Source organism: Struthio camelus, chromosome 1 (genome assembly GCF_040807025.1).
Source record: "Struthio camelus isolate bStrCam1 chromosome 1, bStrCam1.hap1, whole genome shotgun sequence".
NCBI lineage: Eukaryota > Metazoa > Chordata > Aves > Struthioniformes > Struthionidae > Struthio > Struthio camelus.
Window position 1 is genome coordinate 70,924,369 of NC_090942.1, and position 25,587 is coordinate 70,949,955.

At 41.4% G+C, this 25,587-nt stretch overlaps 2 protein-coding genes across 2 annotated transcripts; both read left to right on the forward strand.

Moving 5' to 3' along the window:
• The first annotated feature begins 594 nt into the window (after nt 1–594).
• LOC104147263 (tubulin alpha-2 chain) lies at nt 595–11,812 on the forward strand. The gene is made up of 5 exons (XM_009679812.2): nt 595–780; nt 5,341–5,554; nt 6,365–6,513; nt 6,887–7,567; nt 8,302–11,812. The coding sequence occupies exons 1-5, from the start codon at nt 667–669 to the stop codon at nt 8,593–8,595; spliced, it is 1,452 nt and encodes a 483-aa protein (XP_009678107.2). The 5' UTR covers nt 595–666; the 3' UTR covers nt 8,596–11,812.
• A 5,892-nt stretch (nt 11,813–17,704) lies between these two features.
• LOC104147376 (tubulin alpha-8 chain) lies at nt 17,705–25,516 on the forward strand. The gene is made up of 6 exons (XM_068933087.1): nt 17,705–17,801; nt 21,251–21,342; nt 21,889–22,111; nt 22,867–23,015; nt 23,581–24,261; nt 25,080–25,516. The coding sequence occupies exons 1-6, from the start codon at nt 17,705–17,707 to the stop codon at nt 25,365–25,367; spliced, it is 1,530 nt and encodes a 509-aa protein (XP_068789188.1). The 3' UTR covers nt 25,368–25,516.
• The last annotated feature ends 71 nt before the right edge of the window (nt 25,517–25,587 follow it).

Consider the following 25,587-nt stretch of genomic DNA (forward strand, 5'->3'; position numbering starts at 1 on the left):
CTGGGCAATATGCTCTAGAGGACCCTGCTTGAGCAGGGGGGTCGGACTAGATGATCTCCAGAGGTCCCTTCCAACCTCAACCATTCTGTGATTCTGTGACTCTGTGACTGTGACATGTAAACAGTGTTTTAGTGTTGTTATAAAGCTGCTACTATCATCAAATAGTCAACCAAGTGGAATTCCTTATCATCCAACCTGACTCATTTCAATCAGTGCAACTTAGGCAAGTTAAACAACTCTGTTCACTGTTCATCCCCAATCTCTTTGTCACAAAGACACAATTTAAAAATTATGCCACCTTCCAAAATAGTGTTGATGGTCAAATTTTAACAGTGGCTAATAATCTTCTACACTTAAGTGAATTATCAGTAGCATATTCACCAGTTAGTGTTTTAGGAAACCAGTTGTTATTTGTGAAGATGCCCCATATATGTTAAAACTTCTGGTTACAAATACTGGTTGTAACTTGTTTTTAACCAGGTTTAGTATGACAGATTACCTGGGAAGACTTCCTTAGGGACAGACTTAGGGCTGGGGCTTGCGTATGTTTGAAGGCAGGCTGGTGATGTAAGGGGTGAGTAGTGGGATGGGAAGGTTGCCTCGGGGAGATTATGACCTCTCTTGCCTGCACTGTGATGCTGCAGGGCCCCAGCCAGCAAGGGATGAATGCCCTGCCTCCTTCCACCAGGCTACTTAGAGCAAAACAGCAGAAGAAACATCAGTAACCAAAGCTGCTGCTTCAAATCAAGACAGGAAGTGAGCACCACAGAAGATACCATGGTAAGAAAAAAAAAATCAGATTATTTTATGAAATGATGAACAATGAATTTGGCCTTTTGTTTCCATCTGCTCTCATCAAGGTCTATGTGAAGGTGGAAAGGTTGAAGTGACTTTTTTACTTCAGTATTGGGACTGCGACTAGGTGAATGGGACCAGAGATTAATGTTAGTGATCTGTGGTCTTCCCAGGCCATTGTGGTTCTCTAAATTCATCTCTTGTATAACATAATCCAGGGAACTTTATTCGGTAATTCCTACTGTGTCCAAGATTTTGTTATTGAGTGGCTCGGTGAATCTTACCAAAAGCCTTTCAAGTGTTGTTTAAAAAAAACTCTCTTCTTGTTAGGTTAGTAAATACCGGGAGAGCCTAAGACAGTACTTGTTTCCTGTTCCATTTCCCCTTACACACAGAGATGCAAGCGGTGCTAGGACTCTGCTTGTATTTATGTCGATGGCATTAAAGTTTGGTCTTTGGTGTAGAAAAACAAGGTAGCCCTTAGACATTTCTTTAATAAACTATAGTGCTTTAGTTTATTACATTTCCCGGATTCTTTATATGGCTTCCTGATTTCTGCAGATCTGTGGCTGTTGAAAGAAAGAAGGCTTTTTGTTCTATTCTTGCTTAACTTTATGACAAGAATATAAAGAACTCAAGGTTGCAAGTATACCTCTGCTACACTGTGCTCCATCTCTGCAGAGGAGAGGAAGATGGTATCAGCTGGAGGGACTGATCCTTCTCACTCAAAAGTTTATGTTTAAAAGAGTAACTAGTTGTATAGTCACATTTTCAACTGGTATTCAAACTTCTTTTTTGTTGTTGTTGTTGTTTTTAACGAACAGTACCTCTAATAAATGCAGATTTATAAAATGGCACAATAATGAAGTAATTGCATGTTGGAAAGTGACTATGCTGAAGTATTTTTGAATGCACATAATTTTGGTTTCCTTATCACTTCTTGCAGAATCCTAATGCCAAATTAATACTAGGGTGGTCCTCCTAGTTTGCAAACTAACTGACTTCCATCTGACCACAGAAAAGGCTGTTTTCCTAAATTGCGCAGTCACTTTTAAGAACCTTTTAAGTAAAAAGTCACCACTTTAAAAAAATCTAGTCAATTTTTAAATAGCAAATCTGGAATATTGGTAGCACAGTTCCACATATAATTAATTTTTCAGAAGTGGTTGGTAACCTTTGAAATTAGGTACCTAAGAAGCCTGACTCTTTTTCTTCTCTTTTAAAGAAAGGGCTGAATACCTAGTTTTGGAACACCGAGCTCTGTAGAGGGTCCTAAATTAGGAACTCCAAGCATAGAGACAACTAAATGATCAATTCTTTGGTCTAAGAAGATGTGAATACCCTTCAAGGGTACCATTTAAGGTCCACAGCTGCTTCAAAGGTCCACAGCTGCTTCAGAACTCGTCTACAATACGAGTTCTGACACTGGACTCCTAGTGTTCATCAGTGGTTTGTGTCAGAAGCTCATGACCTCACTGCTAGGTCATGAAATAGGAAGAAAGGATCACAAACGAGCAAATGAGTTCAGAACATACCATAGGGTGGCTGCAAGAAACAGCAATACAGTCATCCCTTGGGGAGTGCCAAATGGAATTATAGCTCAAGATGAATTTAGTGCTTTTTTTCTTCTTCTGCTTGGCATCTGCTGCTCCTGCATCTTTGTTTTTGTAGCAGAGAATCAGGAAATGTAATGCAATTATGTGAAACTCCTGGTAGTCACTATTTCAAAAATTAATCCAAAAATTATTTTTCTTGATTGATTTTAAGTGGGTCACTATCTCTTCATATTTTTTATTTCCTATGTTCAAGTCTCACTTACTGTACAAGTCTAATTTGCATAGTACTGCCAAATGTAATGGAAACATGAAATAGGTGTTTAGGTAACTTATGTACTCTGCAAGGATCCTTTTACACAGCATAAAAGTCTCCACTCGAAAATTGCCTGCCCCTATAGAGGCAGCAACCCCTTCTCAACTACAGACTGAAAGGCAAATCTCAAATGTCCTGATTCAAAATCAGCTAAAACAAAACAGAAATATATCTCTTCAGTGATTATAGCAGTACAACTCTTTCTCTATGGAAATGTATCTGCTTGCAATTCACATTGGCACATCAAGCTATCAACCTTTGAAAATCAATACAGAAAAAATAATCCTTCCCTATCAATTTCCTTTCACTTATTTTCCTTCCATTCCCTGCTACTCTGAGCAGTTTTATTTTCAACATCCACTAGTACAGCTCTGCTCTTGAGATCACTTTCTATCATATGCACATTTTTCAACATTTACCTAGGTAGGGGTACTACACATGTGGACTAACTTCAGTGTGGCTGAAGTCTAAAGCAGGTTGTAATTAATGTGCCTTCAAACTCTAACGTCAGGTTTTCTATCACCGCAGCCTCGATGTAGTTAGCAGGCTACCTGTGATCCAGGCTTATTAAAGACAGGGAGATATGAATTTGAAGTGAGATTAAAATTTAAATATCCTCTGGGATTCTACTGATACTTCTTCTGTTAGATTTTCCCATACTGTAGCTAGCTGGGGGGCCAGGGTAGAGAAGAACGGCAGCCGATGCTGTGCAGTTCTGTCTCTGGGGAGATCACCAGGAAGAGCTGGACCAACCAGCAGAACTTGAATATTCAGGAGAAAGGAAGCTGATTAGGGAGAGACAGAAGTGGAGCTGCAATTTTTATGCGACAGATAGTAAAATGAAAAAAAAAATTCCATCCAGAAAACAGCTTCTGCCTTATACCTAATTAGATCAGTTTTTCTTCTTGATGAATAAACAAGAATATTCGAACATCGGCAAGGTACAAAAAAAAAATATTAATCTCCTTTGAGCTTTACTCATCATAAAAAAAAAAGAAAAGAAAAGAAAAATCAAAGAAAGTAAATGTATCCAAGTAACATAAATGAAATGGGCTGTAGTTGTTCCCACTTACCCATGTAGTTTTGGAAAATTCAGGGCATAAGTTTTATGAAATCTAATCCATCTTTTGCTTCACTGTCTTACAACATCAGGGAGAACCCAGTTTTAATGGAGCCCTGAGACATTCAGTTTGTCTTTGAATTAGGGAACAGGCGCCCAAGTACTATATTCAGGTGCCCTGTACTGTGGAGGGGATGAGGGATTAAGGACCCTCCTTGATGACTGATCAACAAGTTCATAAACTGGAATTCTTAGGATTGTATGGTGTGCAGATCTGAGCATCTCCATTTCTGCCTGGTCTCTTAGGCTACAGTGGATTTATCAAGATTATATCTAGATAGGAAATTTCTAAAGGAAAAGAATTGGGGAGTATGTGTTCATTTCTGAGGCAACAAATGTTGCCTTCAGACTACAAACAGGCTATTGTATCAGCCTCTTGATAAATTAATCAAGTTTAATACGTGCAGCTAAATCATATGCAGAAAAAGAAAGATGGGGTTGGAACTTTTTTTTTTTTTTGGATGGAAGCTACATTGTATATATGTTAAATACAGTATATATTTAAACACTGTATTAATGGCTTTTTCATACGAGCTTGTGAGCGTTAAGGTTAAGAGCAAAGAAATGTGGATATTTCCACAGACATTAACTGCAACTGGATAGGAATCACCTGCCAAAAATGTCATATTCAAATATACTGTGTCCAACAACAGTGTTTTTGAGAGAACCCTTTACATTCACAGTAGTTGAGAGTCTGCATAACAACTTACAGAAGGAGAAACATTTATTTTTCTTGTAGAATGTAATATTGTATTTTGTGTTTCAGATTTCTGGCACTAAACTATGCGCATGACATAGTAATATACGTTTTAGAAACTGGTTATTGACTGAACAGCAATGACTAAGAAAGTGTATGTATGACAATGATTTCTCAGGAGATTAATTTAATTTAATTTAATATGTGAAAAGTATCAAGTTCTCTTGAGTATCAAGTTAACTCTTTGCATGTTAAATTGGATTAAAATACCTGGAGAATGCACTGAAACAATCAGTGGTTGAGATTAAATTAGGTACTAAAGGCACTTTAATTCTAGTTACTTTCATTTAATTTGTACAAACCTATTTTCCACCTCTCCAACCCACATGTTCAAAAGAAGATTGAGAGATACTTCATTCCTTCTGTTTTATCTAGAGATCAGTAAGGCAGCATAGTTGTGTTTTGTCCGAGGTAAATGGATTTAGCTCATATTCCTTAGCTGGGATCTACTGCAGTTCATTTTGTGTATTGATGCCCAGTTTTTCTGTTTATATGAATTTACATGCACTGCAGAAAATGTACTTGCTGTACACATGTGTAGGTGTGGCTGCAAATTTCTAACTGTTGTGATTATTGTTTCTTTCCACACACAGTAAAATACATTCATCTTCCTGTTTGTAAATGAGTGTAAAATATTTTCTATTAATTCTGGTCATGTGAAAGATTGTGTAAGGTTTTGTCTCCTATTCAGAAGAAATAAAAAAATCAGTGGTTGATTGGGTTTTCAGGTAAGATCAGCTTATCGACTCTCAAGATACTCACTGGTTCTTCTCACCTTTTCCCTGATCTCCCTCTCTAGCGTGAGTGCATCTCTGTTCACGTTGGTCAAGCTGGAGTCCAAATTGGCAATGCATGTTGGGAACTCTTCTGTCTGGAACATGGCATTCAGCCAGATGGCACCTTCAGGGACCAACCCAGCGATGACGACTCTTTTGCCACATTTTTCAGAGAGACAAGCACTAGAAAATATGTGCCACGGGCTATTATGGTGGACTTGGAACAAACTGTAGTAGGTCAGTATAGAACTAATCTTGCAAAATGGAAATGAATTAACTCTTCTGGGTGCCAGTATTCAGATCACTAAGCAGCAGGGCAACGCCCTGACCTTTAGGGATGATTCCAACATCCAGGTAAAACTTAGGTATTTTAAGTTTGTAATAGCAGGTAGTACTAAAAGCTCTGTTAATCTCAATGAGATGATGACAGCTGACTACACTGTCATTGGCACTGTATCTAATAATTAGTAAAATCAACATTTACCATTGTTAACCCCCCCCCCCCCCCCCCGCATTGGTTATAATTTACCTTTCTTCATGAGAATCTTTACCTTCTGGTATTTTTTGTGGTGGTTTTCCTTTGATAACTGATGGAAAATGCTTTCCTACCGTTCGGATCTGAGACAGGACCATGAAGAAGCAGATAACGGGGGTGTCCTGAAAGATTTTTTGGGGGAAACCACCATTTTACTCTTGCAAATCTCTTCCAGTCATTCTCCTGAAGGTTCTGATGACTTTCATCTGATCAGTATAAAGAGGTGAAGTTTTTCCACAGCACGGCATAACCATCATTTGAAAAATGAACTCATCTGTATAACAGAGCAACGTTAAGAGATGCATCTCAGAGCAGCAGCTGCTTATTTTTTTCAGAACTGAGAAGGTCTCAGATTATATTCCTTAGCTTTGTGCTTAGCTTCTCATCACTCAGATCTGCCATGCCTTTTGTCTGCCAACACAGAATGCTCAGCTTTAGCAACTGGATTTGCTAACATTACCAGCCTTGGTGAGTTATCGCTTCCAAGCTTATGCTTCTTTTCTTTTGTTCAGATGAGGTACGAACTGGCACCTACCGGCAGCTTTTCCATCCAGAACAGCTGATCACTGGAAAGGAAGATGCAGCGAATAACTATGCACGTGGCCACTACTCCATTGGAAAAGACAAAATTGACATGGCGTTAGATCGTATACGCAAACTGGTATGTACTACTACATTGGAAGCAAGACTTTAGGCGGATAGTATGGGAAATAAAACAGCATGTACATTTTTTGGTAGTGACTCTTGTTTTGCTTTTACTATTGTTATTGGCTCAGAACAGGGAAATACAGTCTTAAGACTGGAAGACTTACACAGAAAACCTCAAATATTGCTGTAGCATTATTGTAAGAGATATCTAGTATCACTCTAGGGAGTAGCCTGAGATTTATAGGGAAAACACAGACTGTGAGAATGTTCTGGGAAAACTGCTAATCCCTCTGCTGTGTACTGAGTGGGGGTGTTGCTGTTTCTATTTCAAGGTGGAATTCAGAGATATATTCACTTATTCTTTCACTTTTGCTTTTGTTTTTCAGGCTGATGCCTGCTCAGGGCTACAGGGATTCCTGATTTTCCACAGCTTTGGTGGGGGCACTGGCTCTGGCTTTACCTCCTTACTGATGGAACGCCTCTCCCTGGACTATGGAAAGAAGTCCAAGTTAGAGTTTGCCATCTACCCTGCTCCCCAGGTCTCCACCGCTGTGGTGGAGCCCTACAATTCCATCCTGACCACGCACACCACCCTCGAGCACTCGGACTGCGCCTTCATGGTTGATAACGAGGCTATCTATGACATTTGCCGCCAAAACTTGGACATTGAGCGCCCGACTTACACTAACCTCAACCGCCTCATCAGCCAGATTGTCTCCTCCATCACCGCCTCGCTGCGCTTCGATGGTGCCCTCAACGTGGACCTGACCGAGTTCCAGACAAACCTGGTACCCTACCCGCGCATCCACTTCCCCTTAGTGACCTACGCCCCCATCATCTCTTCCGAGAGAGCGTATCATGAGCAGCTCTCGGTGGCAGAAATCACCAGCTCCTGCTTTGAGCCCAACAACCAGATGGTGAAGTGTGACCCGCGACATGGCAAGTACATGGCCTGCTGCATGCTGTATCGTGGTGACGTAGTTCCCAAAGATGTCAACGTAGCAATTGCTGCCATCAAGACCAAGAGAGCTATCCAGTTTGTGGACTGGTGTCCAACAGGCTTCAAGGTGAGCGTGCTTCTCTGTAACGTCTAAAGGGCAAGTTCAGTCTAGCTGAAAACTTGTATTTAAAACTTTACGTCTTGCATGCTTTCCACTTGTGAGAAAAACAAACGTTAGGAATACGTGTGCATATAAAATGTACCCTCGGACATCCTATTGACACAGACTCTGAAATAGCTAAATAAATAGGTACATATATCATAAAGAAGTACTGTACTCTATGTCCTGTATATTTAGTAAATGGAGAATGTCAACCCTCTAATGATTTATATTTAAATAAATTACATTCCAGAGGAAAGATCAAAGTAAGGCTTATATTCTAAAGACGCTGTTCAGACTGTCCTTCATCAGACTAAAAAAAAAAAAAAAGCAGTACTACACTGTTGGCAAGTGAAACATTACTACATCTCTATACCTCTGTGAAGACTATTTTCTTCACTGTACCCAATTTTGCCAAACGTACTGCTACATTTTTATAAGCTTCCCTTCATTTAGAATCCAGTTCTGGTTGCCCTCTTTTTTTCTCAGTAAAGGACAGGAATTGACTTATGCTCAAAAGAACAGCTTGAATGTCATTAGCCTTAAGAGGGATTTTGCTGATGTGATTTGAGGTTTTTCCCCACCTCTTTTCTTTCCCAGCCACCAATGGTTTTACAACTTTCTCACCCTGTTTATTGTGTCTTTTAGTCCTTTTTTTCATAACTCTCTTTATTCCACCACCTTTCAATTGTTATTTGCAGGTTGGGATTAACTACCAGCCTCCCACAATTATTCCTGGGGGAGACCTGGCCCAGGTTCAGCGAGCAGTCTGCATGCTGAGCAACACCACAGCCATCGCAGAGGCCTGGGCAAGGCTCGACCACAAGTTTGACCTGATGTACGCCAAGAGAGCCTTTGTGCACTGGTATGTGGGGGAAGGCATGGAGGAAGGAGAATTTGCAGAGGCCCGGGAAGACTTATCTGCCCTGGAGAAGGATTATGAGGAAGTGGCAAATGACTCATTTGAAGATGAAAATGATGGGGGGGAATCTTAAAATTCACTTTGCCCTCTTCTGTGCATAAGATTGCCTCTATGTCTCTTTATTTCATGTGGCTGCATTTTTGCTTGTTTCACACACGCCAGGTCCGTAGAGCATGTCAGTAGAGTGTAACCATTCTGAGTTTCAAAAATTCCATCTCCATTATGAGATCACAAAACAATCAGCAGCAGGATGTATGACCAGCTAATCATTAGCCACTATTCCTCAGAGGGCAACAGGCTTCATTTTTTTTTTGCCAGTATATCCTGAAAACAAGTTACTTCTGGAGCTAAAGGTCCATCTGTTTTATATACTGTCATTTATTCAACACAAAGATACAGCCATGTAGCTGCAATCTCATGATTTGAGAAACTCTTCTGCTTCAAAATGTCACACGCAATTGTGCTACAAACACTAAATGAAGAGACATTACATGCAGTGCTCAATCTTTATTTCATACTAATTCAAAACATAATGTTAGTAAGGCTTTAAGATGCAGTGAGAACTCTCAGTTTTAAGTATCTCTGCTCCTTCAAACATTTCTGGAAGATGTCCTACTGAAGCTTTCTTAAGAAAATGTTATTCCTTTGACGCTTTCAATTCCCTCATATACTTGTCTCCTTCCATTTTGCCTGATCTTACCAAATCTGTCTCTCCTTCTTTATGTTTTTCCCTGGGTCTCATCATTTCTTGTGTTCTCCTCACCCCCACCCCCAACCATTATTCCTTTATTCCTCATTAGGTTCTGCTAAGAAGTCTCCTGCCTGTCTAATCTCTACATTAGCACCCTCCTTGAAACCCTCTTTCTTTTCTGGGTCTTCACTTCTCTGTGATGTGCAGTGTGGCAGGTAACAGAGCTGTAGTCTGCAGATATGAGAGCAGTGACCTCTGTCAGGAGGGTACAAATGCCAAGGAAATCTGTAGCCTGCACAATTGCAGCTGGAAAAAGATGCAAGGAAGCCCTAAGCATTCGTTTCCCTTTTAACAGCGCCTTGGACAAAGGAGAAATAAAGTTCTTGGCACTGTTGGTACCAAGAACTTACAGCTAGTCTTAGCACCATTGCTTCTATAGGATCTGCAGTGTGGGGTGATTAGAAGGGGTGATTTTGCCAGGTGCCATGAGCAGGGGCACAATTCGGGTACTCTTAACTTCAGTGGGAGTTTAGAACATGCTATGCTTAAGCAGCAACGGTGTAACAGTCAAAACAGGACTGGTCTGGAAGTACAAGTATGTGGACAGCCCTGTTGTCACTACTAAATGGATAACTTCTCTGGCAGAAATAAAGGCTTTAAAATAACCAGCTTGTGGAATGCAGGACAGAAGCATTACAAGTTCCATCAAACTTTCTGAAACCACAGTAAATCAGAGCCATGACAAAGAATGTGTGTCATAGTTAAAGGTGGGATGTCTAAAAATGCCAGCTATGACTTCACAACTTAGTGTTGGTAATTAATATTTTTGTATATTCCCGTTCTTTCATGATTTTAGAACTGTATATCGTTAAGGTATGCATGCAGGTGGCCAGTCCTGGCCTGAGGTTAGACTGATGGGATAACATGAGAAACTGCTGCACGTTGCAGACAATGGAAGGGGAAGAGTGACTGACCAACCCCAGCCTGGGTCTAAACTAGTAAGTTAATGGCAGGAGAAACTACCAGACATTACATACAGCGAAAGGGGAGTTTTGGGGACTCCCCTTGGGTGAAAGATGTCAACAGAAAGTGAAGGGGGTGCTGGATTACTGGAGTCACTAACTAAAGCTGAAATTACAATGTAAGAGCGTAAAATCAGAAAAACGGTGTCAGTGGGGGAAAAAGGTCAGGTATGTGTTTATCTGGGAAGGGGGAAGCATGAAAATGGTAATATAAGGGAAAGCAAATCATGCAATAGGGCCTGTTTGTGGGTACCTGTCGAGCAGCCCCAGTGCCTGAACAATGCCTGGAGCAAGACACTTAACCAGTAGTTCTGACCTTACCAAGTGTGTCTGACTTGCCAGGTCAGAGTTATCTGGAAGGTTTCCCTTAACATAGATAAGAAGACATCCTGGAGGGAACAGAGAATGGACCAAACCTCTTTAACATATAGCACTATAGTTTTTTAACACTGGATATATTATTGATCTTTCATAAGTAAATTTCTTTAAGAAAATCAATGTTTTCCTTGAAGCATATGCTCATCAAATACAAATTCCAGCAGTGCTACAGAAATGCCCTATTTTTCCCCCTAACTGGTGCAGGCTGCTGCCCCCTTTCTGGTAGCTCAGTTTGTATTAGGTCTCCTAAAAGGTCATAATAAAGCAGACACATCCAGAAACTCAACTGACAGATGCAAGATGTAGTTTGCCCTACTTTTTATCTACAAAGTGAATGGCTGGTCTCTATATTATAAACCATAGTTCTGAACAGGGTATATTAGGGTAGGTAATTCTGCAAGTCCAGATCTACTTCCACAAATTTTTACATATATATACACACATCTTGTGCCTGAAAATTCTAACCAAAAAGGAAGTAACTCTTCTGAAACTGTATCCCAAAATGTACTGCATTTTTCTTTATTGAAACATCATTAAAAAAAAAGGCAGCACAGTTCTCTTTCAGGCATAATGTTTGAAAGCCATTCTTTTATTAATATATCAGAGTTCTGTGTGGATACTAAAATAGTAGAATTTGGTGTATTTTAGAAATAATTGAAATGAGATATTACCAAGTCTCCCAGTAGGTGGCAACAGAATGACAGAATGGAGTTTTACAGTGGACACACTGAAGCATTTACATCATTCACCTAACTTATGAAGGTATCATATGCAATTGTGGAAAATGTAAAGACTTTTGTGCACCATACACTGTCTTTATAAGCATCAAACCAAAAATTAAAGGGACTTGTATAATCACCAAAGAACCTCCTAGGAATATACTGTTTCCTAAGATCTGCACAATACTGTTTTAAGTTATGCAAGGTTTTGCCACTATTGTTATGTCACTTGGATAGCTGATCTGTAAGGAATGATGTACATCTGGTAGGGGAGGTATCTGTCATGAGATAAAGAAGTTTTTGCCCTTCATCTGCCTGTTAACATGTTTTGATGTCTATTCAGAACAGAACTAACTGATGGATCACAGAACTTAGTGGTTCTCTTAGCCCAAAATGTGTTGAACGGTACTTCTCTGTATTATTCAAAAATGCTATTTTCAGAGATTGGTCATTTTTAAATAAAAAAAAAGTTTTAGTTTTAGTACTACTACTTTAGTTTTTACAACTCTGTTGTGTTGTTCTGGATGGCACCTATGCTGCAGCACCCAGTACCTGTGCACACAAGAAGCCCTATGAGCATGTCCAGACCATTCCAGTTGCATCCAGACTGTATATCACCCTTGGGAATAATGGCTGTTCACAAGCCCTCTGGTGTACCAGCAAGGCTACTCTAGCGCTCATGCCGGATTCACTTATCTGCACACTTCAGGACTCTACAGCAGAGGTTTTTTTTTATCATCAGCCTTATTTAGCTCTTGTCATCATCTACCAGTGTCCTAAGGTAAAAATTGAACTGGACAGACCTACGCCAGACCTTTGGGCTACTAACCTTCTCCCTGCATGGCATGTCTTGTGCCTGTTCCATTCAGGACAAAGAGGTTGAATGACTGCTGCTACAAGTTCACCATCTTCTCACACAGGCTGAAATGCCAGCATGGAGCAAGCTGGCTTTCGTTTCCAAGACTCCAGGCCCAAGGCACATCTGCCTCATATCTCTCTTGGAGAAAGCCTCGAGGCCTGGTCAACAAAACTTTCTAGCACTTGGGAACACAGGTGCTTTCAGGTTATCCTCTAAATCAAGACTGACGGCTGCCTGCCTAAGCACTTGGCAACACAGGTGAACAGAACAACACAAGGAAATGCAGAGCTCAGATGAAGAACAATATGCACGAGTCTTCCTCAGGACTTTTAGGTCTGTGTTTGGCTTTCATCCTAGACCAGTACATACTTCTAGCACCTGAGTTCATGGGATATCTCAAGACAGAGCAGGCAGAGCACTGGTTTTGGCCTGCAAAGGCCTTTTTTCAGATATGCATTTGTGAGAAATACAAGAACAATCCATTTAGTCATCCCTAGACTTCAAATTCAGCTGATTCCAGACAGAAGGCACAGAGCCATTGTAATCCTGCTGGCCAGAGAAACTTCTCAGGACTTTGTTCCCACCTGCTCCTGGAAGCATTTAACTGGTGAGGCACGACCCAGACTCTGTTCAGTGTAGCAATCCAGGACTGGTGAGTCTATAGGTCCTGGGACATACGAGTTTGAGTGTGTTGGCGGGGAAGAAGGATTAACACTGACTGCAAGAGGTGTCCTGACTGCCTACTTAAGGAGAGCAGGAGAGGGGCAATGGAGGGGCAGAGAAAGTGCAGGAACAGATCAACCTGCTAACCTTTTAGTAGTTGATACAGCCCTTTTAGCTTTTGTAGCTGCTAGATTTGACATGTTGACTCAAAGAATGCCTGAGAGGATCTGGGTGGTAGACTGCCCAAAGTGTTTGGCTGTGAGACTTTTTCCTAAGATGATTTCCTGCACAGAGCTCTGCATTTGTTGGAGCCACAGGTATTAGCATTTCACTCTCCCTTGCATGCCAGAGCTTGGCTGGACCATTACTGCATTGTCTCTTTGCAGATATCTCCGCACAGGAGTCAGAGAGTATCTATCAGAAAACAGACACCCTCCTCCAATAGCGCTGTTCTGTCAGGACTGTTCCTGATAAGGCTAACAGCAGGAACACAGCTAGTGTGATCCCTGTGATGCACAGGTGATGCCAAAATGGGCAGAGAGACTTTATCTGTATGTGGGTCGCACTAGGCCTGCTCTTCCCGAAACTTTCTTGGCTATGCCAGTAGGCTCAAGCAGCTACATGCTCATCGCTATGGGTCTGAGGCGGACTGGCTCCTTTCCTGTGCTGACCAGGCATGTAATCTGTCCCCAGTGAGCCGAGCATAAGATTCCTTTGTGGATGTGTCATCTCACCTGGCAGAAGTTTGTGATGAGGCAGCATAGTTGGCCGGTAACTGGCAGGATGGTCTTCAGATTTTATGCTACGGTGCTTTGGCAGAGACATGGCTATGCAGCACACTCAGCCATGGTATGTATGTGAGCACTGCAGTGCAGCCTCAACCACCATGTTCTTGGTAAAAAGAGGTGTGGGCATACCAAGTTGGCCACTCTCACAACACCTGTCTAAGTATATTCTGAGACTAATAACATGAGTGGTGAGGGAGTCGAGTGTCAAAGGTGCTGCCAAAAGCATCAACATAATCTAAACTATCTATTTAATCTAAGAGCTGTGAACCAAAACTGTTATCATATTTTTATACAAAATGGGATAGGTTAAGGAAGATGAGAAATTACTAAGGCTATTCAAAGGCTATTCCTTACAGGTGCCACAATGTAAATTTTATTATTTATATTGCTATTTTCAAAATTCAAGCAGTAGAGGCAGATTCTTCAGGTGCTGGCATTTCTCTACACTATTAACAATAAAAATCAGTGCAGTGCACATGCACACATGCATACGCATTTATATACCTATATATCTATAAACAATATTACTTTTTAAAAGAGAGAAATGTGGTAGAGAAACTATACTGAGGTGAAGTGTTCAGGGTAACCACTGCTTTCGCCAACAGGCATTAAAAAGTTAAAAGAGTAACATTAACACGCTGTATGGATGGAACACAAATAAAAACTACTGATGGCTAAATGAACCATCACAGAACCACAGGAGGCTGGAAGGGAGTTCTGGAGGTCATCTAGTGTAACCTCCTACTCAAAGCAGGTTCAGTTAGATCAAGTTGTTCAGGGCCATGTCCAGTCAAGTTCTGAGCTTCTCCAAGAATGGAAATTCTACAGTCTCTCTAGGCACCTGTTCCAGTGTTTTAGCACCTTCCTAGTGAATCTTTCTACTAACTAGAATTTCCTGTGTTCCAACCTGTGTCCATTGCCTCTTTATCCTATGACCGTGCACTTTCAAGAACAGCCTGACTCTGTCTTCTCTGTACCTTCCCATTAGGCAGTTGCAGCAGATAAGCAGTAAGATCTTCCTTGAGCCTTCTCTTCTCCAGGCTGACCAAACCAAATTCTCTGTGTTTCCTCATATGTCAGGTGCTCCATCTCCTTAATCATCCTGGTGGCCCTGTGTCTCAGCCACTCCAGTATGTCAATGTCTTTCTTGCACTGGAGAGCCCAAAACTGGAAACAGTGCTCCAGATGTGGTCTCACAAGCGCCAAATAGAGAGGAAGGATCACTTCCCTGGATCTGCTGGTTACACTTTTGTTAATACAGCTCACATCGTAGTTGGCCCTTCTTTGCTGCAAGGTCATGCAACCTTATGGTCAACTTGTCCACTAGGATCCCCAGGTCCTCTTCTGCAAAGTTGCTTTCTAGCCAGTTGGTCCCCAGACTGTCCTGTTGCAGGGGGTTATTGCATCCCAGACACAGGACTCTGCACTGGCCTATGTTGAACTTTGTGAGGTTCCCTCAGCCCATTTCTCCAGCCTGTCAAGATCCCCCTGAACAGCAATCCTGTCCTCCAGGGTATAGCCTGCTCCTGCCAAGTTGGTATTGTCCACAAACTTGCTAAGGGTGCTCTCCATCTGATCATCCAGGTTAATAAAGACATTACATAGTACTTGGCCCTAGTGGGACCAATAACTCCGTCATGGGAGCTATTCCCACCGGGGCCAATAGCTCCCTCATGGGCCTTGGACACCTGTTTCAGCAGGATGTCTGCAAAGACCTTGTGGATCTCCTGTTCCTTTTCCCTGCTGATATGCAGTCTATTCTCCTCTCCTACAGTTCCTTTGCCTGGTCACCCCGACCAGACCACACCTCCCACAGGTGATGCCACCATTGTCCCCAGCTGCATGGGAGGCACCAGACTCTCCCTGCAGCTGAAAACCTGGACTGCAGCATCCTTCCTCTGGAGCCGTGTGTGTGTCAAGGCATCTCATGTGCCAAGGGCAATTGCTCCAGTTGATGCCAGAGATCGGGCCATGTAGTGTTCCAACCCCCTCATCACACAGTCTAAGTAACTCTGTGCCTGTCCTGACATCTAGTTCATCCTCATTGTATATTGCTCAACGACAAGTCTAGTTTAGTCCATACTAAAAGAAGGCTCTAATCATTGCCTTGAGCAGATCTTGAAGACCCAAGAGCCACCTAGGGTCACTATTAGCAACAATGGTTTGCATTCATACTGAAAGAAATTGAAAAGTTTTTACAAGAGAATACTGTTTTGCAGATAGAAACATTTTACTTGTCCTAAGCCAGTGGGAAGGTTAGAAGTCAGAAAAGGTACTCTCAAAATACTTAGAATAAGGATAGAATACTTAGAATAGAACTATTAAAGTACTGGGAAAGTTAGCCTTTTCGGTTTTTGGTATATCATCCTACATCCCATACTATCACTTATGAAAGCCTAACAATTATTGAAGAGAAAGTTAGTTTGTGCCAAAATATCAGACATACCACTATTCTTAATGGAATATATTGAATAAGAAAGATTTTACAAAAACACAAACAAACAAAAACCACCAACAACAACAAAAAAAACCAATGACACATAGGTCAAAAATTAGATTTCTTCAGACTGCTTCCACTGTAAGAATAACATTATAACAACCTATTCCTCAGCCGTAAAAGTTGCTAGTTTTTTTATTCTGGAGAAGTGTGGGAGTCAAATGGCTTAAACAATGCGGCAGAAAGAAATGATCATGCGAATTCTTCCTCTGTAAAAAATATTTGTGGCTCCAGAAATATTTGGGACTTTTCCTAACCAAAATCAGAGACAAGAGATTTGCAGGTTTATGTAGAGATCACCAAAACAAAGAACATACATACCAAAGTAAATGTGAGCTGTTAAAAGCCAGCATGAACTATTTCACTGTTAAAATGTAGATGTTAAAGGAGGGGATGCTTACATACTGGTTGCCAACAGGGGTAGAACAATTTGTTAATTCTATCTTGTCAAAGTAGATTAACTAACCTAAAATTTAGGAATTGTATATTTACATTTCTCCTGATTAAACATCATAATAAATAGTATGTTTATAAAGACAGGGAATGCAGAATACTCAGTTTCAAGCAGTTAAGTATGCCTTTGCTTGCGTAACCTAAGAGCTTCAGTCATGAGTATTGCTTCACTAAGAGAAGCTTCTTCTTTCTGATGCTGAGCTAGTACTGAAGGAGCAAACAACAAAATGGTGGAGACAATTGCCTTAATTTGGTATAAGAAAGTATGTGTGATGCCTCCAGCTATTTCCTGCAGCAGCCGTTGCAATGGGAAGCAAATTTCTTTCTGTGCTTGGACAGAGGAGTTAGGCTCTATACTGAATGCTGCTCCATTCTGCTGACAGCCCTGATGACTGTACATGGAAAGATAAGCAATAGAATTAATTTGAAACATTAACAGAGAGGTAGCTAAAGTAAGGACGAAGGGGTCAGGCCAGCGTTTAAGACCACTCTGATATAGCACACTTCAAAATGGTAACTACATTTACATTTCAATTCCCTATTTTTGCTTTTCCTTCTATCTTCCTCCTTCCCATTCATTTGTTCTCTCATGCCCTCCTGGTCTTCTGTAATGGAATTTAGGAATGATTCTAGTCTACATGTGTATGTGCTGGCAGAACAGGGAATTAGGATTGTATGCCTCTTCTGATATATAGGTATAGAGTCAGGTGTCAGAACGTAGAGTGTATGGGATGTTATATGGCCACACTAAAATTTAATAAGCATGAAGAACCAGAGGGAACGGAATGCGAAATTTAGGGTCTATCTTAGTGCTGCCTGTATGGATGAATTTGCACACGTGGGGTGGCTGGGAGGGCAGGAGGTAGTGATGCAATAGGCAGAGTTGGGCAGCCTGTGACCTACTCCTCACTGCATTGTGACACTGAAGAGCAGCAGCAGGTGCCTGCTGCTTGGCCCAGGCTGCCTCCTGCCCTCTAGCTCAGACTTGTGCTCCAGCAAAGACAGTAGCACCAAAGCCTGCCGTCGCTGATCGGAAAAGGAAGGAAAGACCACTGGAAACACTATGGTAAGAGGGGATGTGGGAAGGTCACGATCATTCAGGGACTGGGAGGATGATGGGTGATGGAAGTCAAGGCGATCTGCCATCTGGTGCGGTATGGTACTCAGTGAAGGAGACGACTCCGATGGCTTCCTGCATCAGCAGCCTGAGTTAGTGGTCATGAGGGACAGAGAGTGAGGCAAATGAATTTGGTCAGGGCTGCCCTATGCAATAACCTGGGGGAGTCCTCAGTGGTCTTGGCTCAGACCTTGCAATATGGTAGCACTACTGATTCTTGATGCTTACTTTAAGTGGATGTTTACATTTTTCTCTAGTCCTCAAAGGCAAGATTACAAGCCTTAACATGGGGACTGAGAGATGGTACGGATCTCACTTCTAAAGGGGTGAGTGAAGGAGGAAGAAACCCTAAGCAAGATAACCTTTGTCTGGTGCTACCAACTCTGTTCCCCAATCCTTTCCTTCATTAAAAAAACAACATCAACAACAAAACACTATGCTAATGAATTTACTTTGGAACACATTATAAAAACACTGACGTGAAAGTTATCACGACAAACTAATTTCAGTTTTGCACAGCTTCTGTGTTCACTGACATCTGTTACTTCCTTCCCATAGTTTGACTATGATACAGACTTTCAACCTAGTGAAAGGAAATGGTATCTTTCTAACTTACATTATCTGCTTGCCAGCACAGTTAGAAATTTGTGTGACGCACCCAAGTGAGATATAGATAATCCAATCTCTTTATGCTTAAAAAAACATATGCAATCCCCAACCTGCAACCCAGTCTAATCCAGACCCCAAGGGTCCTCTAGCCCCAGGTAGGATGTTAAAGTTCAACTTATCATCAGTGATTTGTGCCACAGACCCCGGATCTCACTCAGAGATTATTAAGTAAAGGGATGGGAAAGGAGTGTCAATATCTATTAGAGCTGGTAAGTCACAGTAAACCAAAGCTCTTTTCAGAGAGCCTCTAACCAGTGGAATTGTAAGATAAATTTGATCTTGGGCCTGAGCTTTTTAGTACTCTCTGCTTGTGACTATATTTTCTCATTACAGACTGGTTTTCATATAAGATAATACAAGGTTTCACAGTAATGTAATATTTGTAGAGGATTTTTGGAAATAAAACAAAAAAGATACTTACTTTTGTGGCTGATTTAAATTCATTTAGTCCTGATGGCTGTACTGTTCATACCTCTACAGCGTATATATGTGTGCTTCTGGAGGATATGCAGGTTTTCATACATGTATGTGTGTACGTAAATAAGACCCTTCATTTTTCAGATTTTTTTATAAATATGAAAAAATCTCTCAAAATCTCTTAGCATGTTAAAAATCCATTTAACCTTGTAATCCAATTTACATCTAGCAGTGAGTCTTATTTTGGTGCCGAAGACTATATTATTTTCTACCAGTAGAGTGGGAGGTCCAAAGTAGAGCACGCATTTCACAGGCAAGATCCAGACTTCCACAGGTTCCCCATGCCCTAAGGCAGACCGAGCCCTCTGGACTTAGGGTAGTGAGTATGTTTCAGAAATACCTGTGAATAACCAGCAGATTAAGATCTGCCTTCATAAAGAAAATACTTAAGCCAGGCAGTATTATACTTGTTTTTTTTAATAGAGCCAAAGACTTCCCAAGAAGACTGTGAACAAAGGACTTGGCCCATTGAAATACATAAGCATCTTTCTATTGACCTTGATGGATGAAGGATCAGGTCCAGAATTTGTAAGACAGGTCCTAGTAGATCAGTTAGCGATGGCATGCGAAATGACAGTTTGGAGTAGGCTCAAAATTTAAATATCATGTAGAGATCAGTTTATCCTGCCTGTGACTCTGAAGAAGGCCCACACTTTTCCCTACTAAAACTCTGGTATCTATTTTAAAGCCATTTACTATGCAAAATTAGAAATCTCTTGTTACTTATTGTCTTCTCTCCTTGTCGGAATATATCCAAATAATAGTTGTGGTAGGTGAGGGTGGGAATTGAAGCAGAAGCCGCTGCAAGAGGGCTGGCTCAAAAGGCAGACTTGAGATAATCCAGTGAAATGGATCCTGTTACAAACAAGTGGAACTGAAAGCACAGTCTAAAAGGAAAGGAACCAGTTCTGTAGTTTTCAACTGTAGTCCTATATTAAATGTAATCCTATATTAAACTTTCCTATATGAACTTTCTAAAGTAACATTCGCTTGCTCCGTCCGTGAAAAAAAACAGAAAGATTGATTCCTCTATTGATTTCAGGAAGAGTAAAGCAGCTCTTTAGATTCTAGGTAATGCGTGGCTTTAATTGTGGTTCTGCTCTAAAAGTTATTCTGTAAAAAGGTCATCTTGCTTCGCTGCTGGGTTTAAAAGAAAAAATGTTTTTTTTCTTATAACATTGGTATCTAAGAAAACAGCAAGCGCCTGTATTGTGCAAAATCATCATTTATACATTCTATAACCCAAAACATGCCTTCAGTGTCTCCCGGGTAATCCTCCAGATTGCAACTCCACATAACAACCTACGAAGCCTTACCATCACTCAAATACTCAAGATACGTTTGCACAATTCAACTGAGAAAAGCAGGGTTATGCAAGTACACTTGAGAGTGAGTTACACATGCTGCTGCATATGAATTTGCTGTTAGCAACTTAAACATGTTTATTGAACAAATATATTTTCTTGAATGAAGTATTTAAACCTATTTTCTGTCTTCATTTGAATTTCTGAAGACAACTAACTGTGGCCGTGATGACTTCTAAAATTCAGCTTGCTTCTGAAAAAATATCTTTTGTTTTGCTTCCAATGTGTAAATATATGTCAATTTATGAAGAAAACTGCTCCAGAGATGTTTCTGGTCACAATTTTACCTGAGGATTTAGTTTTTGGGGAAGATGCATTTGACTCTCAGGTCAAAGATGATTTTGGAGGGTAGGCAGTTACAGAATTAAAAAAAAAAAAAAAAAAGTTAACTAGCCAAATTTGATATTAAGTCATTGAATATATCTGGGGACCGGGGACTATTCTCTGGCCCTGAGGCCAGGTAGCACAGCTTGCTTCATATTTATGCATCTGAATTCTCTTTCCCTCTCCAAACCACGACAGTGGTCACCAAACTGCTTCACTGGGAACCAGCCTTGGCGTGAGCTGTCCTCTGAATGATGCTCAAGTATTGTCTGGGAAAGCGTTAGCTGGCAAAAGCCAAAACTATGCTAGAGAGTGTGCTGAATTTCAATCAGTATAGATGACTGCAGGCCAGTGTTCAATATTATGACCGGACTCTTCCTTATTCATGAGTATAGACAGGGCCATTGAAATCACAAACATGGAGCCCAGAAGACTGAAAGTACAATTGCTTCAAATCAGAACCTGAAGTTGAAAAACTCCATGTGATCTGAAACTGTTTTCAGTTATAAAACTACTTTTCACTTCACCCTGCGTCAAAATTGTCAGGACCAACTCAGAACATCTGCTTTATAATTTTATTTCTGAACTTGCAAAATCCAGCACCAGGACCTTCATGATCCTGTACTGTAAGCGTGAAGGCTTTCAGAGCAAATGGCATCTGCCTAGTTTAGCATGGTATTACATTCTTTGTCTTCTTTTCCCTGAAGTCCCTGGCTACCACGGGAACTATGCTCAAAATTATGTAAATAAGCACATTATATTGCAACGACACTGTCTGAGCAAGCAGTGGACCTGCAAGGTAAGATCCAAGGCTGTTTAGGAGCTTGCAAGAATATTTGTTTCAGCTGAGAAAACCTGAAATCATTTCCCGAAGTGAATATTGCTTAAAGCAATTCTTCCAAGTTTCCACTCTAACCTGCTATCAGAGGGTAAAGAGATCAAAAGACACCCCCGTCTTGGGTTACATAAGGTTGAAAAATACCACAAGGCTGTGTCAGGTTCCAGCCAGGAATAAAAATAAACGAAAATGGGACGTGTTCCTCGGCTATGACAATCCATAGGAGGCGAGGAGGGTTCTGTGCAACTGATTTTTTTTCCTTTTTTAATATACCCATATATTACAGCACATGGATCTCCACTTTTTTCAGAAAAATTGCTCCAGTCTCTGGCCTGTACTTGTGCAGTCTGATTGTAGTCCATGTTGTTGAACAACTAAATGAAACGTTGCTAGCTACAATTTTAAGTATTTCTGAAAAGCAATACATCAGGTAAAAGTAACTGTTAGGAATAAGGAGGAGTGATGTGCATTGTTTTTCCTGACTCTCTCTCTGCTCTCTCCCCTTAGCGTGAATGCATCTCTATTCATGTTGGTCAGGCTGGAGTTCAAATAGGAAATGCATGCTGGGAACTCTTCTGCCTGGAGCATGGCATTCAGCCAGATGGCACCTTCAAGAATCTGCCCAATAAACTCAACTACGATGATTCTTTTACCACTTTTTTCAGCGAAACCATCACTGGGAAGCACGTGCCGCGGGCTGTAATGGTGGACTTGGAACCAACCGTAGTAGGTCAGTATAGAAATAAACCTGGAAAACGGAACAGAGCTTACGCTTCCTAATGTCACCACGGTGAGTCATCAGTCTCCACTGGAACAACGAAGAATCTCCTTTGTATCTTGGTCTACATTTGGATAGCATAAAGTTAATTTTCTTGTGACACAGAGTACCAGATTCTGTCATGACTCAATTATCTCCATAGGTGTTACAAGCATAGGAAGAGCAGGATCCCCAGCAATTTCAGAATTCAGCTATAGTTTTAGTTTGGTATATTCCGAGTTAGTGGGAAACAGCAGTTAAATAGCTAGTGCACATGATTGGTATGACTTCTCTTTGTAGAAAAACTAACTCTTGGCCACATTTATAGTGACATTTTTGTCATGTTAATGCTGCTTTTCTCCAGATCAGATTTGAAGTGGGAGCCTGACAGTTCTGCTAGGAAAAGGGGAATTTCTGAAAATTGGGACACCTGGGGGAACCCTGATTTTCATCTTGCAAATGCCCCCCTCTCCTTTTTTTTCTGGTGACTTGTCCTCTGGTCAGTGCAGGCAAAAGAACAACTTTTATGGCTGGAGACTAGTCAGTTCATAAATCAACAAAATGCTAAAATGAAAAAATGCTTAGGAAGCAGCTTTTCCTTTTCCTTCAGCATCTGTTTTTTGGGTCATCCCATGACTGAAAGCTTGCATCAATGCCAACAAAAAACAGAACTTGCTAGCCTTGGAGCAGACCCACTCAGCTTATCATAATTTCTCTTTCGTGGGCAGATGAAGTGCGGGCTGGTGCTTTCCGGCAGCTTTTTCATCCGGAACAACTGATCACTGGAAAGGAAGATGCAGCTAATAACTATGCACGTGGCCACTACACCATTGGCAAAGAAAGCATTGATACGGTACTTGATCGTATTCGTAAACTGGTAAGTCCCAGTAATTTTGAAATAGCAGTTTGCATTCTGCTGAAGGAAGAGGTGCAGAACCAATAACTTGTTAACCAGAAGTGCTACCAATGGTTCAGAAAAGAGACTGCAAGATATATAGAGGCATCATTACTAGTCCAAGAGAGAAAAGCCCTATAGTTCACTTCTCAGCTGTATGGCTACATACAGATAAACTTAAAAGGTGGTTCTGAATATACAATTCTTCATCTTTAGCACAGCACTAGAGCACCAATACGGATATGGCAAGGCGAGTTAGGTAGTTCCTCAGGTTTGGTTTCAGCCAGACTACCTAACAGACATGTGACGTTCAGAGATAGCTCCACAGATAAAAGTCAATTTTTATGCCATGAGTTGAGCTCCTGAAGGTCAAAAGACAGGATGATCACCAGCCCTTTCCCAAGAAAACCTGAGCTGAACTCTTGTTCTGTATATTACTCCTGACTGCTTTCTCCTGATCTCAGATTAAGCTCATTAATAGCTCAGAGATGTAGCATTTACATTTATGTTCAGTCTGTATTCTTTCATTTTCTCTTTTGCTTTCTAGACTGATGCCTGCTCAGGGCTACAGGGATTCCTGATTTTCCACAGCTTTGGTGGGGGCACTGGCTCTGGCTTTACCTCCTTACTGATGGAACGCCTCTCCCTGGACTATGGAAAGAAGTCCAAGTTAGAGTTTGCCATCTACCCTGCTCCCCAGGTCTCCACCGCTGTGGTGGAGCCCTACAATTCCATCCTGACCACGCACACCACCCTCGAGCACTCGGACTGCGCCTTCATGGTCGATAACGAGGCTATCTATGACATCTGCCGCCGAAACTTGGACATTGAGCGCCCGACTTACACTAACCTCAACCGCCTCATCAGCCAGATTGTCTCCTCCATCACCGCCTCGCTGCGCTTCGATGGTGCCCTCAACGTGGACCTGACCGAGTTCCAGACAAACCTGGTACCCTACCCGCGCATCCACTTCCCCTTAGTGACCTACGCCCCCATCATCTCTTCCGAGAGAGCGTATCATGAGCAGCTCTCGGTGGCAGAAATCACCAGCTCCTGCTTTGAGCCCAACAACCAGATGGTGAAGTGTGACCCGCGACATGGCAAGTACATGGCCTGCTGCATGCTGTATCGTGGTGACGTAGTTCCCAAAGACGTCAACGTAGCAATTGCTGCCATCAAGACCAAGAGAGCTATCCAGTTTGTGGACTGGTGTCCAACAGGCTTCAAGGTGAGCGTGCTTCTCTGTAACGTCTAAAGGGCAAGTTCAGTCTAGCTGAAAACTTGTATTTAAAACTTTACGTCCTGCATGCTTTCCACTTGTGAGAAAAACAAATGTTAGGAATATTTGTGTGTATAAAATGTGCCATTTCTCCTTTGGACATGCCATTGACACAAGACTCTTAAATATTTATGTAAGTGGAAATCTAGAAAATCCCAATTGTAGGAGAGTTAAAATTCAAACAATTATTAATTTCAGCTGAATTTTGAAAAAGACAGTGAGAGTCTCCTCTGAAGCATCACCTAAAACTAAGGAAATACTGCTTAAAATATATTCAGTAAAGGAAAGGCTGATATTAAGGAACCTCTCAGTTAACCCATCTGACCTAGAAACATTATAAAGCCTCCCTCCACTGTTTTTACATAGCAGTGTTGGGAGGCATCATTTCCACACTAACACAGACATTAGCAGTGGAAAAATATTTGTCATGCAAAAACACAGCTTAAGAAATCTGAACACTTCTAACTGGGAAACAATTTTCTCTATTAGCTTATATGGAATACCTTGATGAAACCATATGTTCAGTGCTTAGTAGCTATTCAGAAAGCTAGGAAGTTGCCATCGTACAGTAAACAGAAAAATAACAGAGATAATTACAACCACCATATACCATATCTGCACTTGCCATCTGGTAATTTTCTTAGTGGCTACAGTGCTCCTGCACAACTCTGCCCCAGCATCTATATCTCTGTTCATATTTTTCCACGCTTTGACTTCCGCTTTCTGCTCTTGTCTTTTTCTTCCTTCTCTCATATTCCTGTTTCCAGGTTGGGATCAACTACCAACCTCCTACAGTAGTTCCTGGAGGAGACCTGGCCCAGGTTCAGCGAGCAGTCTGCATGCTGAGCAACACCACAGCCATCGCAGAGGCCTGGGCAAGGCTCGACCACAAGTTTGACCTGATGTACGCCAAGAGAGCCTTTGTGCACTGGTATGTGGGGGAAGGCATGGAGGAAGGAGAATTTGCAGAGGCCCGAGAAGACCTGGCTGCCCTGGAGAAGGATTATGAGGAAGTGGGAACTGACTCATTTGAAGATGAAAATGATGGGGAGTAATTTTAAAATACACTTTGCCCCATAGTGAGCACAGAATTGTCTCTGTACTGCTTTATTGCACCTGTATACCATCAGGTCACCCCTTTGCATAAAATACACAGAATTTAGAAGGGGTCATACACGGCCATTTTTTGTTCCATATATCCCAGGTAAATCTTCCTGTGAGATAATATCAGTTGCAGTAATGGCCTACCACTCCCAGTAATGCAACAAAGACTTG

What these genes read in the sequence shown, in the direction of transcription:
- LOC104147263 (XM_009679812.2), top strand. Translation starts at nt 667, where the DNA reads ATGCCCTGCCTCCTTCCACCAGGCTACTTAGAGCAAAACAGCAGAAGA. An exon ending in TAGATCGTATACGCAAACTG is followed by an intron (nt 6,514 to 6,886) that starts GTATGTACTACT and finishes TTTGTTTTTCAG; the next exon opens with GCTGATGCCTGCTCAGGGCT. An exon ending in GGTGTCCAACAGGCTTCAAG is followed by an intron (nt 7,568 to 8,301) that starts GTGAGCGTGCTT and finishes TGTTATTTGCAG; the next exon opens with GTTGGGATTAACTACCAGCC.
- LOC104147376 (XM_068933087.1), top strand. Translation starts at nt 17,705, where the DNA reads ATGATGGGTGATGGAAGTCAAGGCGATCTGCCATCTGGTGCGGTATGG. An exon ending in TTCCTGCATCAGCAGCCTGA is followed by an intron (nt 17,802 to 21,250) that starts GTTAGTGGTCAT and finishes TTTTCCCTGAAG; the next exon opens with TCCCTGGCTACCACGGGAAC. An exon ending in GCAAGCAGTGGACCTGCAAG is followed by an intron (nt 21,343 to 21,888) that starts GTAAGATCCAAG and finishes CTCTCCCCTTAG; the next exon opens with CGTGAATGCATCTCTATTCA.